At 41.2% G+C, this 17,289-nt stretch overlaps 1 protein-coding gene across 7 annotated transcripts in view; it reads right to left on the reverse strand.

Annotated features, from left to right (window-relative positions):
• CFAP61 (cilia and flagella associated protein 61) overlaps nt 1-17,289 on the reverse strand; it is a 209,147-nt gene that overhangs the window by 40,378 nt on the left and 151,480 nt on the right. For 6 of the 7 annotated variants that reach the window (XM_039528376.1, XM_039528379.1, XM_039528377.1 and 3 more), the window contains 4 exons: nt 16,314-16,606; nt 8,928-9,255; nt 5,799-5,890; nt 590-795 (listed from right to left, as the gene is read on the reverse strand). In XM_039528376.1, coding sequence (XP_039384310.1) covers nt 590-795; nt 5,799-5,890; nt 8,928-9,255; nt 16,314-16,606 — 919 coding nt within the window. Of the gene's footprint in view, nt 1-589; nt 796-5,798; nt 5,891-8,927; nt 9,256-16,313; nt 16,607-17,289 lie in introns of those variants that run through there. The other variant, XM_039528381.1, reaches the window with a different exon arrangement.

Genomic DNA, 17,289 nt, shown 5'->3' on the forward strand with positions numbered 1-17,289 from the left:
TTAAAGTTAAAACACTTCCCAATGGTCCACATTTACACACAGGACATGAAAAATCTAGAGGGGAAAGTCCATAGAGTCTGTTACATTGTCAGGTAAGCAGCCACAAACTAACAGTGCAGGAATGTCACGACTAGAGCCAATTCCATACATAACACATTACTTCAAATATTTGCAATGACCTGTGACTAAAAACTGTTTCATGGAATTCAACTAAACTTTACATAAACATTCTCCTTTGCCTTCAGAGTAAGTTTGGTAATTTTGAGGCCAAATTAATTTTCCAAGCCCAGGTTCCAGGGGTGCTAAAATTAGGCTTTTTAAATAAAAGCTGGTTCCAACCTTAACAACATAGCGGCTACCACTCATCTATAATAAAATTTTGGGAGCAGAAAGGAAGTCTCTCTCTGAAAGACTTTTGCTGTTGGACAGCAATGAATGACAGCCAACTTACTGAAAGATTTATATTCATACATGTGTGTTAAAGAACCTTAGTTTTCCAAGGCAGCAAATAGATTAGTTAGGCATAGAATACATGCTGTAATAAAAGGAAACAATTTTATTCAGAAAGCAGAATTTGCTCTCATCTTACCTATAAAGATCTTTGATCAATCCCTCCTTCCAGCGAGAACAAAGATTGTTAAGGACCCGCTCATGCTGGCCAAACAAACAAATGTAGTTGGAGACAGGGAAGGGCTCCTTTGAAAGGCAGGTAATGGTTTCTACCATACTGTATTGGTTGACATGTATCCTGAAGTAATTCCCCTTTGTTGCATCCCCTGTTATGATTTCCATCCCCTGGAACAAAAATAGTATGAATATTAAGAAAACTATTTAGACTGAGGGGATTTTCAAATTGGCACATGTATAGTATCAGCTAAAACTGATGTTACACTTCCTGATAATTACACTAGTTCTTTCTGAAACGAAGATTTTAGTAGCAAATATCAGCTATAGGAAATGTAGTTTATAAAGCAAGGCACCTTAGTAAGGCTGATGGCACAATCATAGAAATGTAGGACTGGAAGGGATCTTGAGAGGGCATCTAGTCCAGCCTCCTGATCTGAGGCAAGACCATTTCTGACAGATGTTTGTGTAATCTATTCTTAAAAACTTCTGACAGAGATTCCCTTGGAAGCCTATTCCAGTGTTGAACTATCCTTATAATTAGAAAGTTTTTCCCTAATATCTAATTTAAATCTCCCTTACTGAAGCTTCAGTCCACTACTTCTTGTTCTACCTTCAGTAGACATGGAGAACAATTGTCCACTATCCTCTTTATAACAGCCCTTAACATATTTGGAGACTTATCAGATCTCCCCTCCGCCTTCTTTTCTGAAGACTAAACATGCCCAGGTTTTTTAACCTTTCCTCATTGGTCAGGTTTTCTGTTTCATTTTTGTTTCCCTCCACACTCTCTCCAGTGTGTTAACATCTTTATTAAAGTGTGAAGACTAGACCTGGATACCATGCTCCAGCTGGGGACTCACCAGTGTCAAGCAGCATTGGACAACTATCTCCCATGTCTTACATGTGACACTCCTGTTAGTACACTCTGGGGGAGGGATAGCTCAGTGGTTTGAGCATTGGCCTGTTAAACCTAGGGTTGTAAGTTCAATCCTTGAGGGGGCCACTTAGAGATCTAGGGCAAAAATTGATCCTGCTAGTGAAGGCCGGGGGCTGGACTCAATAATCTTTCAAGGTCCCTTCCAGTTCTAGGAGATTGGTATATCTCCTATTATTATTATAAAAATATTAGCCTTTTTGCAACTGGATCACATTGTTCACTCATATTCAGTCTGAGATCCACTCTAACCCCCAGACCCTTTTTCAGCAGTACTATTGCCTAGCCAGGGCCAGCTCCAGGCCCCAGCACGCCAAGCGCATGCTTGGGGCGGCATGCCGCAGGGGGCGCTCTGCCGGTCGCCGGGACAGCGGCAGGCGGCTCCAGTGGACCTCCAGCAGGCGTGCCTGCAGAGAGTCCGCTGGTCCCACGGCTTTGGTGGAGCATCCGCAGGCACGCCTGTGAGAGGTCCACCGGAGCCGCGAGACCGGCGACCGGCAGAGCGCCCCCTGCAGCGTGCCGCCGTGCTTGGTGCAGCGAAATGGCTAGAGCCTCCCCTGTGCCTAGCCTGTTATTCCCTATTTTGTAGTTGTGCATCTGATTTTTCTTTCCTGAGTGTAGTACTTCTCACCTGGCTTTACTGAATTTTATCTTGTTGACTCAGACCAATTCTCCAAATTATCAAGGTTATTTTGAATTCTAATCCTGTCCTCCAAAGTGCTAGCAACCCCTCCCAGCATGGTGTTAGCTATACATTTTATAAGCACTCTCTCTAATCCATTATCCATGTCATTAACAAATACTGACTGTATTGGACCTCAAGATAAGCCACTGCAAGACCCTGCTAGACACGTCCCTCCAGATTGACAGCACCCATTGATAACTACTCTTTGCATATGGTCTTTTGATCAGTTATGCATCCACCTTATAATAATTTCATCTAGACCACATTTCCCTAATTTGCTTATGAGAAAGTCACGTGGGAATGAGTCAAACATCAAGATATATCACGTCTACAGCTTCCCACCTATCCACTAGGCCAGTATCCCTGTCAAAGAAGGGAATCAGGCTGGTTTGGCATGATTTGTTTTTGACAAATCCATGTTGGCTATTACTTATACCCTATTATCCCCTAAGTGCTTACAAACTGATTGTTTAATAATTTGTTCCATTAACTTTCCATTTATTGAAGTTAGTCTATAATTCCCCGGGCTCTCTTTGTTCTTTGCTGCTATTATATTTGCCCTTCTCCAGTTCTCTGGGATCTCAACCATTCTCCATGAGTTCTCAAAGATAATCCAAAATTGCTTCAGCTAGTTCCTTAAGTATCCTAAGATTAATGTCATTAGGCCCTGTTGACTTAAATACCTCTAACCTATCTAAATGTTCTTTAATCTGTTCTTTCCCTGTTTTGGCTCTTGTTCCTTCCCCCTTAATACGAATTGTGTTGAATATTTGGTCACTATTAATCTTTTTAGTGAAGACTGAAGCAAAATAGGCATTAAACAAAGTAGCCTGCTTGATGTCATCAGTTATTAGCTCTCCTTCCCCACTAAGCAGAGTGCTTATACTTTCCTTCATCTTTCTCTTGCTCCTAATGTATTAATAGAATGTCATCTTACTGCCTTTTATATGCCTCTTGCTAGGTGTGCCTGAGGCCTTCTGATTTTGTGAATTAGCCTTTTTGATTTTGTCCCTGCTATTTCTTTGTACTCCTCTTCAGCAATCTGTCCATGTTTCCACTTTTTGTAGGGCTCCCTTTTGATTTTCAGGTCTTTAAAGACCTCCTGATGGAGCCAAGTTGCTTCTTACTTCTCGTTCTATCTTTCCTTTGCATCAAGATAGCTTGCTGTTGCATCTTTAATATTGTCACTTTGAGAAACTCCCAGCTCTTCTGAACTCCTTTCTCCCTTAGATTTTCTTCCCATGGGACCTCACCTACCAGGTCTCTGAATTTGTTAAAATCTGCTTTTTGATGCCAATTGTCCTTAATCTGCTCCACTCGCTTCTTCCCTTCCTTAATATCATGAAATCTATCATTTCATGCTCACTTTCACCCAAACTGCCTTCAACTTTTCAGACTCACAACCATTTCCTCCCTGTTAGTCAGAATGAAGTGTAAAAATGGCCATTTGCCTGCTGTGGCACCCCTTTGAAGTCAATGGGGACCTATATGGGTAAAGACGTCTGCCCGCATGCGATCAATTGGAAGATCCAGACTTAAGCTCTTTTATTTACTTTTAATATCAAAAGCAGTTTACAGTAACAAGGGCTAGTGGATTTTAAAAACTACTATTATGATGCAAAAATAGCCAAGTCAGTAACCAGACAGAAATAAAAGGAAACTCATTTAGCATTGCTAACAGTATAAGAAAAGACACAAAGTCCAGTATTTTAGCATAATAAAATTGCACAAAAATTTTGTGAATTACAAAAGAATGTAAAGTTTAAAACAGGTCCATTGAGCAAATTTCTCTCAACCAAGCATTTTGGTTTTCTGCAGCGATTTTATTGAGCAATGACCTCGATATAGGATTTTTTATTTATTTGTTTATTTTTTTGGCGAAGTTGATTTGGAATTGCTATTACCCAAAGATAACAGTGACCTCATATAAATGTTAAACCACATTAGTAAATATTCTCTTTGGTAAATCACTGTTTATTATTACTTTGGCATAGTTGTACTAACTTTAGAAATGCATATTACACTTTTAGCCATCCCAGTCTATAGGGTTAAACTGTATTTATCAACTACAGTATTTAAAAATGATACTTTAGTCTTGACAAACTGCAAGAGCAGTTATCTATTCATGCAATTCTTTCACAATATTCATCCATTCAGATGCTACAGCTCTCTAGGTTTTTCTATAACCTCTATCACTGCAGTACTAGAGCACCTCCTAAAATTACAGAGTCAAATCCTCAACTTGTGTAAATCAACATAGTTCACTGGGGACTCTAGGCTTTACTGCAACACCACTACAACTGAACTACTAATTGTGTTGGATGTTAATTCTGGTGTGACTGTGCTTGCTTTCATTTAGCCAGAATCAATCAGCTACCGAATGAATGGACAAAAGATAATCGTCCATTTTAAACCTCATATTTCAGTGTTGTGGCCAAATATTTCACAGGTATATTTTGAGCTGTGCTCATGTTCTAGTTTTGTAAAATTAGTTGCTAGGTTACAGCAAGCTCTGTTACTCCCGCAGCACTCCGCTAATACATTTTGCTAGTTTTTCTCATTTCTTTCTGCAGTATGTTCTTTGATGATGTGCATGAAGTGTCTGGAATGTTTTAAAAGATGTCCTCTTTTAAGAGGACTGTGAAAAAATCAAAAGGTGCAGTGAAAGAGTTCTAATAATGCTTTTGGTATTTAGAGTAGAAGAGACACTCTTTGTCAGGCCTTCCCCAAAAGGGTTGTTGTAAGGTTCCTTCTGGATCCATCACACACAACCCAAAAAAAACGGGGGACCAATGATTTCATTTTTCATAGCTTCTTCTAAGTCTTTATCTCCTCCCCACCTTTAAACTCTCTGTTCTTACTAAGGATCTCTGAACTAGAGAACCAAAAATCCTCAAAAAGCAATGGGAGTTCTGTTGGCTTCATGTCACGAGTGAAGGTCTTGCACAGATGGTATCTTAGAGCAGTGGTCTTAGGGTGACCAGACAGCAAGTGTGAAAAATCGGGATGGGGGTGGGGGGTAATAGGAGCCTATATAAGAAAAAGACCCAAAAATTGGGACTGTCCCTATAAAATCGGGGCATCTGGTCACCCTAAGCGGTCTCCAAACTTTTTTGATCGCACACCCCATCAGTAAAAATTTTTTGAGCACGCACCACATGCCGCGCCAAAGCAAAAAAAAAAAAAAAAAAAAGCGCTCCTCCTGCCGTGCACCCACAAGGATCCTCTTGCGCACCCCACTTTGGAGACAACTGTCTTAGAGAATCAGTCCTTTTAGGTTGTTTGTGTGTATGCTGTATTTGCGGTATACCTGTGAATTTAAGTTTCTGGTAAATGAAGAGCTGAAAATGCCTTAAAGACACTGGTAATAAAGAATCACAGATCATGGATCTATTGATAAATGCCCTGATTCAGGAAAGTTTTTATGCATGTACTTAAGTCCATCACTATTCAGGACATTACTCAAGCGCACGGTACTTAAGTAATGTCCTGAATAAGAATGTGTTCCTGAATCAAGGGCAAAGCAAAGAAAAATTCAGTAATAATACTTACATAATTAGGTTGTGTAATTTGTACATCCAAGCGTGTAGGGATTCCTGGTTTGGAAATATGCAAGTAATTATAACCTCCGGGTAGAACACCCCCTACCATAAACAAAAGAGCTAAGATTAATATATTTGTTAATGTTGTAAATCACAATTTATTTATTCAGCCATAAAACAAAACCAAACAACCAAGTTCCCCCCAAGTCATATGTTATTTACTAAAGAATTCCTCTGAGAAAAAAAATGTTGCTTTTTGATGGCATTCATATTGTATATGTTTTTATATTTTTGTGTATTTCAGTGCAATAGTCACACTGGGCCAGATTCTGATCACAGTTATATTGGTGTTAAAATGAAATATAGCTACCGATTTCAGTGGAATTATTCCAGATTTACAATTGTGTAAGTGACATCATAATCTGGTACATTATTAGCAAAGAATATATTCTTTATATTTCTTTTGGTAACGGTAAGATGTAATATGCAACTCAAGACAAACTAGGGATGGTGAATCTCAAAGGACATATTTTCAAAGATCTGTGCAGCATGTAACTCTTGCAAAGAACATACACACTTATGCACAAATATACATCAAAGCAGCAATGGATTTGTGCATATATGTATTGCGATATCCTGTCCCTTTAAATGTTTGGACACACTGCACTTCCCCCTTCCCAGTGGCCTCACTTTCGTGTTGGTTTTAGTTTTGCTGCCAGAATGTTAAAGCTACCATCATAGCTGACAGCTATGTTTCTATCAGCACCTTCTGTGTCTATCTCCTTCTCTGCTGGGTCAAATATAACATATTGGTTATGAGGACCTTCTATCCCACAAGTGTCCCGTGCTCCCATTTCCTTAACAAGAAGAAGAATAAGTAAACAGACAATATTTTAAGAAAGGAAAACACTTCCCCTAGGAACAAGGTGGCAGACTGCTGCTGCATTTTGCTTCAGGCATAACTGGAACCAGCCAGCTAAAGAGGAGGAAGTAGGCAATTAGAAGTAGAACAAAGGAAGAGGTTTCTGCCATTGCTGCTGAGCTGCCAGAATTGTTCAAACAGAACAGTGATGGGTAGGGTTGCCAACCCTCCAGGATTGGCCTGGAGTCTCTGGGAATTAAAGATTAATCTTTAATTAAAGATTATGTCATGTAATGAAATCTCCAGGAATACATCCAAACAAAACTGGCAACCCTAGCAATGGGGAAACCAGCAGCCATCTTGACTGAACCATGTGCAAGCAGGCAGGGAGACAGCTTTATCCTGCACTGACTTCAGCCAGCAGAGGGTGCTGAATTGCAGCCAAAGGAAGAATTCTGCATTCTGCAGTGTAGGCACTTGGCGAGCACAGGGCGATCAAGCACCGACAGCACTCTCCTCAACCCAAAGAAGCTTCCAACAAAGTGTTTTATCTCAGTTTGACGCATTGGTTACCCATTACAAAGAAGGAAACTCATTACAAAGAAAGTGCCAAGGATGATATGCTCTCTCTTGTGAAGGGTAGGTAATAAAAGGTACAGTGTTGGAACATAAGAATTCCCAGTTTACACAGCTCGTGTCAGGTCCAGAATCACTTCAACCTCTGGTTTTTGAAGCTCTTCACAAAGATCATTGTGGCACTGTTTGGATGAAGACAATAGCCCAGAGTCATGTCTGTTGGCCAGGGATCAACAAACACGTTGAGAGGATGATCAAGTGCTATACTAGGTGTTAGCAAATTCAGCATGATCCTAGTCCAGTTCATCTATATCCTTGGCCTTGGCCTCAGAATCCCTGAACACGTATTCACATGGACTTTGCTGGACCATGAGAAGGTTACATGCTTTTGGTTGTAGTTGATGCCCATTTGAAATGGCCATAAATTTTCAGAATGACAGAAGTCATCCCAAGCTGTGCATAATGATCAAAGATGTGAGACTTGTCATAATTCTTTTGAAGTAGGAGACTTAGTGTGGACTTGCAACTATGGTTGTGGAATGAAATGGGTACCTGGATATCTTGTAAAATGCATGGGATCTGTTTTGTTTGTGGTGAAACGATCCCGTTGTACTCTATGGATTGACATATAGATCAGTTGCAGCCTCAGCAAGTACCAAAATCTGGGGATGTTCCAGTAGGACTTTCTGTTCCTCTGACTGAAACCTCTCCAGTTAAACTACTAATTTTGATGGCATGGTGGAAGAAACTTTGGTATCTGGTCTAGCTGATTCCTTACCAGATCCAACTGATTCCTTATCATCAACTGTTCCTGTTGTTCAGCACACTGCCGCCCCACCATCACCACATTATCACAAAAGAGTGTGAACACCAGTGGTGCACCTGAACTTATAAATTATTTCATTAGGGAGTTGCTATTCCAGGGCAGAATAATCCCTTGCAATTTAAGAGTCTGCGGTAGTCTACCTGTAACCTTTAATTAGGTTATAGAGTGTTTTTGTTAGCCGTGTAAATGATAATGTATATATTTTTGTGAATTTTTTTAAAGCAGGGTGGAGGAATGTGATGTCCTGTCCCTTTAAACATTTGGGCACTCTGCAGTCCCCTTGCCCCAGTGAAAAGCCTCACTTACGCGTTGGTTTCAGTTTTGCTGCCAGAACAATAAAGCTACCACCACAGCAGACAGCTGTTTTTCTATCTGCTCCCTCTGTGACTAGCTCCTTCTCTGTCGGTCCAAATATAACATATATCAGACATACCACATGTGCAAATAGATCAGAGGGAACATTGCACTTGCAATTACCCAATTTGCACACATTACTGTGATTTTTTATGGGCTCAAAGGTGCATTGGCTGAAATCATGCCTGTACATAGGGCCAACACAGGGTCTGTGAACCGGTTAACTCGGACTTGAAGGCTAGTGCTGGCTCTCTGTGTAGGGGTGAATTTCACACAATGTGGTTCATCCATTGCAAAGGATTTTGAAAGTTTGGTCCCCAAAATGTCAGATACCCAGTTTGTTTCAGATTAACTTTATTTTGGAAATTTCACAAGACTTCAGCTTTTTTTTTTCCAAATTTCTGTTACCTCTAGGATTTGGCTCGATGTGAAATAACGTGAGAATAGAATTTTGTGCTACAGATGAAAACAATGAAGAAAACATAGAAGGGTAACAAACTGAAGAATTTGTTTTGACACACCTTGAATTTTACATCCCTTGTACATAGGGATGAGTCTATCCAGATCTTCTGGTGGCTCGGAAACTGGCTCAAGAGTTGGATCAAAGAGATTCAGCATAGCTGCAGCTAGCTGGAAACCAATCTCTTTCGAACTGAAATTGCTGTGTGTCCATTCATTTGCATAATATATATTGGAGAACTTGGTTAAAGGACCTGCCGCTCTGATAGTAACATCATTAGTATGGAAGTTGGCATCAATCACAAGTCTTCCATCATAAACAAGGCACGCGTCATTAATCGCCTTGAAGGTTTCATAATCCACTCCCTTGTTGGAAAAGTTAAAGAATGCCTAAAAAGATGTAATAAGTGTAGGTCAGATTTAAAAATTTTATTAAAGTGAATGTTTGAAATTAAATATACACAGGTTGAGAGGGAAGGTACTGTACATCTGGGGTCAGGCTTGGGTTATACAGATATCGTTTGCAAGGATGAAAAGATACATACATATTAGTCATTGTCTAATACAATAAATGAGGTTGTGTGACTCATTATTTAATGTGATTTATTTTACAAACTAACTACAGCACAAAATAAAACATGACTTTGTATACCCTGATGTGGCCTATTGACCAAATTTTGAGATTAATTAAAAGGGACCCAAAGAGCTGAGATTTATTGAGCTAAGAGTTTTCATCATTTCCTACTTTCTGGTTAACTAGATGTACTATATTTTAATAGCTATATATTATTTAGTACTTTAAATATCCTGAACTCAAGTACATATTTTATCTTTGTCATTACAATTATATTATAAAGAACACAAGGCTTTACAAAATTCTCCCCCCCCCACACACAACATATAAGCCAAACTGAAAAACAATGTACTTGAAAATAACACAATTTCATGTCTTTGAAAGGGTATTTGTGCATTACATATATTTTTGTATGCTAAAACTATAATATTTATGAGAAACCATAACTATCATGTTTGCCAGATTAGTTTTTATACTCTGTAGATATAATGGTATTCTATTTTTCAACTAACAAAAGTTTGGCATAATTTCAAACATTTATTAGTACATGAAGACAAATGAATGATACAATATAAACTAGTCAAGTAAAAGATTTTTCCATCAGAATTATGAGATGCTAGGTTTCTATTTAAATTTTCTTGCTTATACATCATGTGTTCTTTCTTCAACAAGGTTTGCATCTCTTTCTAACTTAACATTTTTTTTAAATTCTTATTTACAACACAAAAACAAGAGGGACATTCAATGAAAAAAACGGTTACCCACCTTTCATAACTGTTGTTCTTTGTGATGTGTTGCTCATGTCCATTCCATTCTAGTTGGGTACGCGGTCACGTGCACAGTTGTCGGAGATTTTTGCCTTAGCAGAATCCATAGGTTTGGCTGTGGCACCGCACTCGTGTCGGTATATTAGGCATTGCCGGCCCTATACCCTCTCAGTTCCTTCTTGCCGGCAACTCCAACAGAGGGGCAGGAAGGCAGGTAATGGAATGGACATGAGCAACACATCTTGAAGAATAATAGTTACAAAAAGTAGATAACTGTTTTTTCTTCTTCGAGTGCTTGCTCATGTTGATTCCATTCTAGGTGACTCACAAGCAGTATTCCTGAGGTGGGCTCAGAGTTCATGGCCATGCAGCTTGCAACACTGCTCTACCAAAGCCAGCATTGTCTCAGGTCTGCTGGGTAAGTGCGTATTGATGTTTCACTAGGCCAGGTTCCACAGGTGAGCGGGAGGAGGAAGGGCGGCGATGACTGTTTCTTCTCCTTGCAGATCCCTGCCAGAGCTGCCAAGGCCTTGGAGGCAGGGATGGATGGAACTGCTTTCTCATCGATTGTGGCATATGCAGACCCAGTGAGCGGAGGATGGCCTGAGTGTCCTTCAGTCTGTGCAGCTTTGCATCCATTTGTACTGCAAAGAGTTGGTTCCCATCAAACGGGAGGTCCTGGATGGAGGACTGCATCTCCTGGGACAGGCCTGTGGTTTGAAACCAGGAACTGCGCCTCATGACCACTGCCAATGTGACCACCCTTGCAGCCAAATCAGCTGCAACCCAGGCCGTTTGGAGGGAGCATCTTGCTGCTGATATATCCTCCTCAACTAGGGCCCTAAATTCTTGGGCTGAATCCTGGGGTGGGGAATCCTTGAATTTATGGAGGGAGTCCCGTAAGTTGAAGTTATATCTCCCCAGTAAAGCCTGGTAGTTCGGCATCCTGAATTGAAGGCTGGCCGTTGAATAAATCTCTTTCAAAAAGGTCCAGCCTCTTGCCCTCTTTATTTTGGGGGGGGGAGGGGTAGAACTGGTTTGCCCTTGTCTTTCTTTCTCGTTGGCTGCTGAAATGACCAGCGAGCCCAGAGGTGGGTGGGTGTACAAGTGTTTGAAACCCTCAGCTGGGACGAAATACTTCTTTTCAGCCTTCTTGGAGGTGGGATGGGAGACGGGGTTTGCCAGAGGGTTTTGGCTATTTTCAAGACAAAAACTGACAATGCAACTGACAATGCAACATGTGCGGGGGCAGATGCCGAGAGCACATTAAACAAGGTGTCTGACTGGTCTGTAATCTCATCCATCTCCAGGCCCAAGTTCGTGACCACCTTTTGAAGCAGAGTCTGGTGGTCCGGCGGGCTGGCATGAAAGACTCCCGCAACCACCTCATCTGGAGATGAGGACGACTGGACCACTGCAGGAGGCCCAGGAGCATCACCACCAGGGGGGAAGGAGGTTTTGGAGTGGGCACTTGCTTCTCCACTCTGGCATCCGATTGTGTTTCGCAATGAAGAATGATGTGAAGGGGGCATCAGCATAACCGGCATACACCACGCCCTCCAATAGGGCCACTGCACCAACCACTGGCCTTGCTGCCAGGATGGCATTGCTGCGGTTGACGTGGCCTCAGGTGCCAACTCGCACCTGTGCTGCCTTGGCAAGGGGTTGAACTCCCTTTCTGTGCCGGAGGAATTCCCTTCTGGTGACCCCGGTGGGGCTGCTGATGCCTGAATCTGATGGCTAACTGTCGCCGTGGGTGACGTAGCGACACAGCCGTGTTGCTAAAAGCTGCGTTGTGTAGACATAACTTACTAACTATACTAGTTAACAGGTACTTACTAACTAACTACGGTGAACAAATTGTTTACAAGACACTTGGAGCTGGAAGAAAGAAGAGAACTGCTAACCACTTGCTAGGCAAGGGAAAGGCCTGCAACCGACTGAGAAGGTGTAGGGCCTAATATACCGACGCATGAGTCCGATGCTCCCGAGGGCTGACCCTACGGATACCGTTAAGGCAAAAGTCTCTGACGACTGTGCATGTGAGCGTGCACACATCTAGAATGGAATCGACATGAGCAAGCAGTTGGAGAAGAATAAAAAGTTAGTAAATTCAAAACTGATAAAAGGAAACGTTATCACACCATGTCTACTTAGACTGTGGAACTCATTGCCACTGGAAGCAGTTGAGGCCAAGAATTTAGCAAGACTGATAAAGGTATTAGACATTTATATGCATAGCAAAAATATCCAGATTATAATTAATTATAATGAAAAATTTGGAAGGGTTATTAAACCTCGTGCTTCAGGGCTTAAGCAAATCTCTAATAATTAGGGATCAGAATGAGACCTATGAGGGGTGTCAGATTATCCCACATCTGCCAACTGTGGGATTCTTGCTCTTTCCTCTGAAGCATCTGGTGGAATATAACACCCCTGGTGTCAAAATGCAGGATTTTTCTAATCAGCAGTCCCATTGGGGCCAATTGCCCGCGGGGCCCTGCGGAGGATTCCAAGGGTATAAAAAGGATGTGTGTGGCCCCATCTGCCATTCAGTTACTTCTCTACTTTTGGAATACTTTACCTGAGACTGTAAAGAAAGGGGAGGGTGGGCAGGTAGTATGAATATTCAGAGAACACTCTCAAGGAACAAGTTAATGGAAGCAACCTCTCTTTCTTCTTCAAATGCCTTCTGCATATGCCCACTTGTGGGAAATTAGCAAGCAGTTCAGCTCCCTAGGAAAGCGGGCTGAGGAGTTCTAGGCAAATGAAGACTGTAAAACTGCCAAAACTAGCATCAGTTGCAGATGGCAGTCCAAGAATGTATTGGAAGTGGCCACTGTTTCACACTCCCACATCAGACTGTAGTGAGGGACATTTCCCTCCTCCCCTGGCCCCCGCCATGTACATTTACGGCTTCAAGCAAGAACTTTACAAATTCTACAAAAAACAGGAGAGCTGCAATGGATGAGAGCTGTCTTCAAATTAGTTGAATACTTTTGATACATCTGGGTGAATGAATACTTGGCATATCTTAATAGGAATGTAAAAGAAATACAGACAGATAAAAGGCCTATTGAAGGTAGAAATGGACATGACTTGAGACTGAAAATGGGGATTTGAGGGTACCAACTGTCACAATACCATTTCACATAGGGACTACAGGTTACAGATAACTGGGTCATGTGGTTTGTGTCTCAGTAAGTCTGGGCAGTAGAGAAAAATCCTTTCCTCAAGTGCATGGTGCGAACGATACTCTGACAACTAGCAGACCAAGAGCTTTGAGACACAAGGCTCCACCCCAAATCAAATGAGACACTGGCACAAGAGGACATATCTCCTGGGCAGATATATGTATTCTTCCACCTTGGGGTACTCACAACACAAGAATCCTGCCACAAAGAACTCCAGAGTCATTTGGAGCAGCCATGAAGGTAAAGCAGCTGCCTTAAGCAACCCTTGTGGTACATGGAGCAATCCTTCCAAAATCTAGGATATTGCCAAGTGAGTGAGGACTGTTGACCCAAGCATGTGAGGGTAGAAGCTGAAATCACAACCCAATCAATCTGGATGAACTCATATCACAGTTCTGAATGTTTGAAGTGCAATAGATTGGTTGGTCAAAAACTACTTTTTTGATATAAAAAAGAAAAACCACCCTAGACATCTGAAAAATGCTCTCATCAATCACGTCAGCAATCTAGATGTCAGAGTGTTCACCCAACATGATTCAGGATCACTGGAAATTTGGATCAGGCCTTAAATGCAGACAAATTATAAGTAGGCTTGGAAGGATTAGATTTTTTTTATCAGTAAATGTTGATAAACATCAATTTCATCATACACACACAAACTGACAAAAAAAATTCCATCAATAATCAAAATTTACAGATAGGCAAAGTAAGAAAAATTTTGCTAGAGAGCTTATTAGAGTTTAAAGCTAAACATTTTGCACTGATGTTGATGGTTTGTGTATTAACAGTTAAAAAGCTTTATCTTTTTTAATCTCAGTCTCGACTGTCATTAAATAATTATTGTCTGACTCCAAATCCCATTGTCTGAGCTCCCATAATTTCCCACAACTGTGAAATTTTAAGTGATAAAAATCAGCAAAAAAATGCTTAACCTATAATTTTGCACAACCATGAAAATTTAAATTGATAAAAATAGCAAAAAATGCTTAAAAATAAGCATTGACATTATCCATCAAAATTATTTAAACAAATCAAATGCTGCCAAGTCTAATAATAAGTGAGGACAAGAAGCAAATTCAAAAAGGCATGGAAGAGGCTGGGTGAAACAAGGATTGATCAATAATAAGAATAAGCAGTTACAGAATTAAGATATGAACACACCTTGATTGTCCCACAGAGTTTTTAACGTAGGTGACATGGCAGATGCGAGACTTTGGAAGAATGTTATTGGGCAGAGACTGGTGACTTGGCATTAAGATTTGGAGAAAGCATTCCATCCACATGGGGTGGCACGGAAGACAACATGGAGGCTGCAATGGGAGAGGGAAACGAAGGGGGCATGGAATTTGGCACCCTGGCACAGCAGAGGCACTGCAGAAGGAGATAAGAGTTCCTATGATGTATTTATGCTTCTTCATACATGAAAATATTTAATCAACATAGTATTACTAAAGGAATACTGGTAGGTCTAAAATTAGACTTACCAGCTGTGTAATATCTATGGAGAGGGGACAAGAAAATTGTACGTTCCAGTAGGCTGCCTGCTACCATGCACGATGCTCTACGAGCCACTTTGTCCCCCGGCTGGGAAGGCAGAAGGCTGCAATGAGACACTTCTCTGGAGCAGACTCAGCTCCCCGGTGTCTGGGCTCTCTCACCCAGATGACTGAGTGCAGAGCAGAGCCTTGCCAAACAGGGATGGGGCAGGGCCAGGAGGAGAGGAGACACAGTCCCGGATGTCAGCAGCAACTACAGGAGTACTCTCTGGGGTCAGAAAAGCATGGAGCTGGGAAGTGACCATGGCAGACTCATTGCAGGCAATGATGTTGGAGGGACAAACAGAAAGGGAGAGACAAAAGAATAGGTGAGAGGGGTTCCATCGAACAATAGGGGCATTTTGAGGGGAGGAAGGGGGAAAGAATGAGGGAGTGTGGGGGAGATGGAGGGGAAATGAGGGAGTTGGTGGCAGAACAGACTAAGTGCTCTGTGTGGGAGGGAGGGCGGGAGGGAGAAGGACAGGTTGAAGGGACGGAGGGATGGCTGGGGTAAGGGAGAGGGAAGGAAGAATGAAGCATTTATAGGGAGGAGGAGGAGGAGGAGGAGGAGAAATTGGACAAGTTGCTAAGAGGAGGAAGGAGGGGCGAGAGGGAATGTTTGAGGAGAGGAAAGGGTTTATAGATTCCAGGGGTAGAGAACTGGGAGGGAACATTGCTGGAGCCTCATGAAAGGGCTTCCCCTCCCACTTGGTGCGCAAACTTACTACACAAATGGGGAATGCATGCAAAGTATGTTAAAATGGTCATGTGACTGCCTGTAAGTGCATATCCTGAAACTTAGACTCATACAAGTAGTTCTTATTCAGACAACTAAGCCAACTGATAGGTAAGTGTTAAAGGCCTGGCCCAAATAGTGCAGTGCTGATATGGTATTTTAATTGCAGTCCTGAATTTAGAGGGCTGATACATATTTCCTCCTGGTACAGAAAATCTATTTAAAATAGTTAGAATAAGGGTAGGTTAAATTTTATGCATATCAGTATTAACACTGCGATCTTACAATCTGACTTGAATTCAGTTTCCTAACCACATTTAGATCACTATAGGTAGGAGTACTGCAAGTATTTAAACAACAGAAGTATTTTAAGAATGATTTTGAAAAAATAATTAAAACTACCTGTCATTCAATTCAACAGTGAATAGCAATTTGTATGTCTGTTGATTTAAACACTTCTTTAATCCAAATCTGTTTGTAAATCTAAAATGGTTTTATTTGGATTTTTAAAAAAATCCCTCAGATTAATAAATGAATGTTAAATCTTCTATGTACACTGAAATCTAGATAAACCAACCAGGGATTAGCTTGGTCTGATTATCTTTGCGGGCTGGGCAAAAGGAATAGAAAGCATATACTTACTGTACATTGCAGTTTAAATGGTCTTGTATTAGTCGTGAAAGAAGCACATGTTATAGGATCTGGGTGGTCACCTTCATTCCACTGTGCCAATATACTGTCATAATAGACACAAACATCATTCTTTGACAATGCCTCTTTAACAGCTTTTTCGATTGCATTGTTGTTAAGGCAAGTTACATTTGAGCTAAGTGGTGGCTGCACAAGGTGTATGCGAGAACCATGAATTCCAAGAGATAGGAGGGTTTGTGCTGTGGAGTAAATGTCAATGGTATTCCCATAGACAATGACATTCCCTGGGGGAAAAAGGAAAAAAATTCTAAGACACACAACAACAACTCTATCAGTGTAACTCAGACGATGATAATACAGAATTGCTCTCTTTGACCTTATCGCTCTGATGCGATGAAGCAAACAATGCTACCTAGCAACAGTAACTAAGATAATTTAGTGAAGAATCTGTGCAAAACATCCCACAAAGTAGGCAAGTACTTATTACAGAAGTATGACATGCATTATGACCCCAGAACTTAAACTATGTTGATTGAAAACCTCTAAAATAAAAATCTTGTACCTTGCCCTTCCTTTCCCCTCTGTCCCTTTCCCCCATTTTGCTTATTTAAAGCATGTATTAGAGACACAGGATCGAAATCACAACATATGTATTTTCTCTAAAAATGTAGAAATATCACGTTAACAGGAAAATACTTTTTTTTTTTTTTTTAAGTTTTGAAAATTACATAGAAATGGGTCTGGATTGTCCCCTCTTGCAGCAAGAGCTGCAGGAGTGGACTTCAGGAGGGAAAATCATCATGAGGAATCCTTCACAGAGATTTCCTCTCGTTGTCCCATCAGTGGGAGAAGGGTGGAGGCCTCTTCCCTTGTGGGTAAGTATGTGTGGCCCACCTCTAGACCTGGCAGATCTCTGGAGAGCTGCAAGAGGTCTGGGCAATCATAGGGAGGTCCTGTGCCTCTGTAC

Source organism: Mauremys reevesii, linkage group 3 (genome assembly GCF_016161935.1).
Source record: "Mauremys reevesii isolate NIE-2019 linkage group 3, ASM1616193v1, whole genome shotgun sequence".
Classification (NCBI taxonomy): Eukaryota; Metazoa; Chordata; order Testudines; family Geoemydidae; genus Mauremys; species Mauremys reevesii.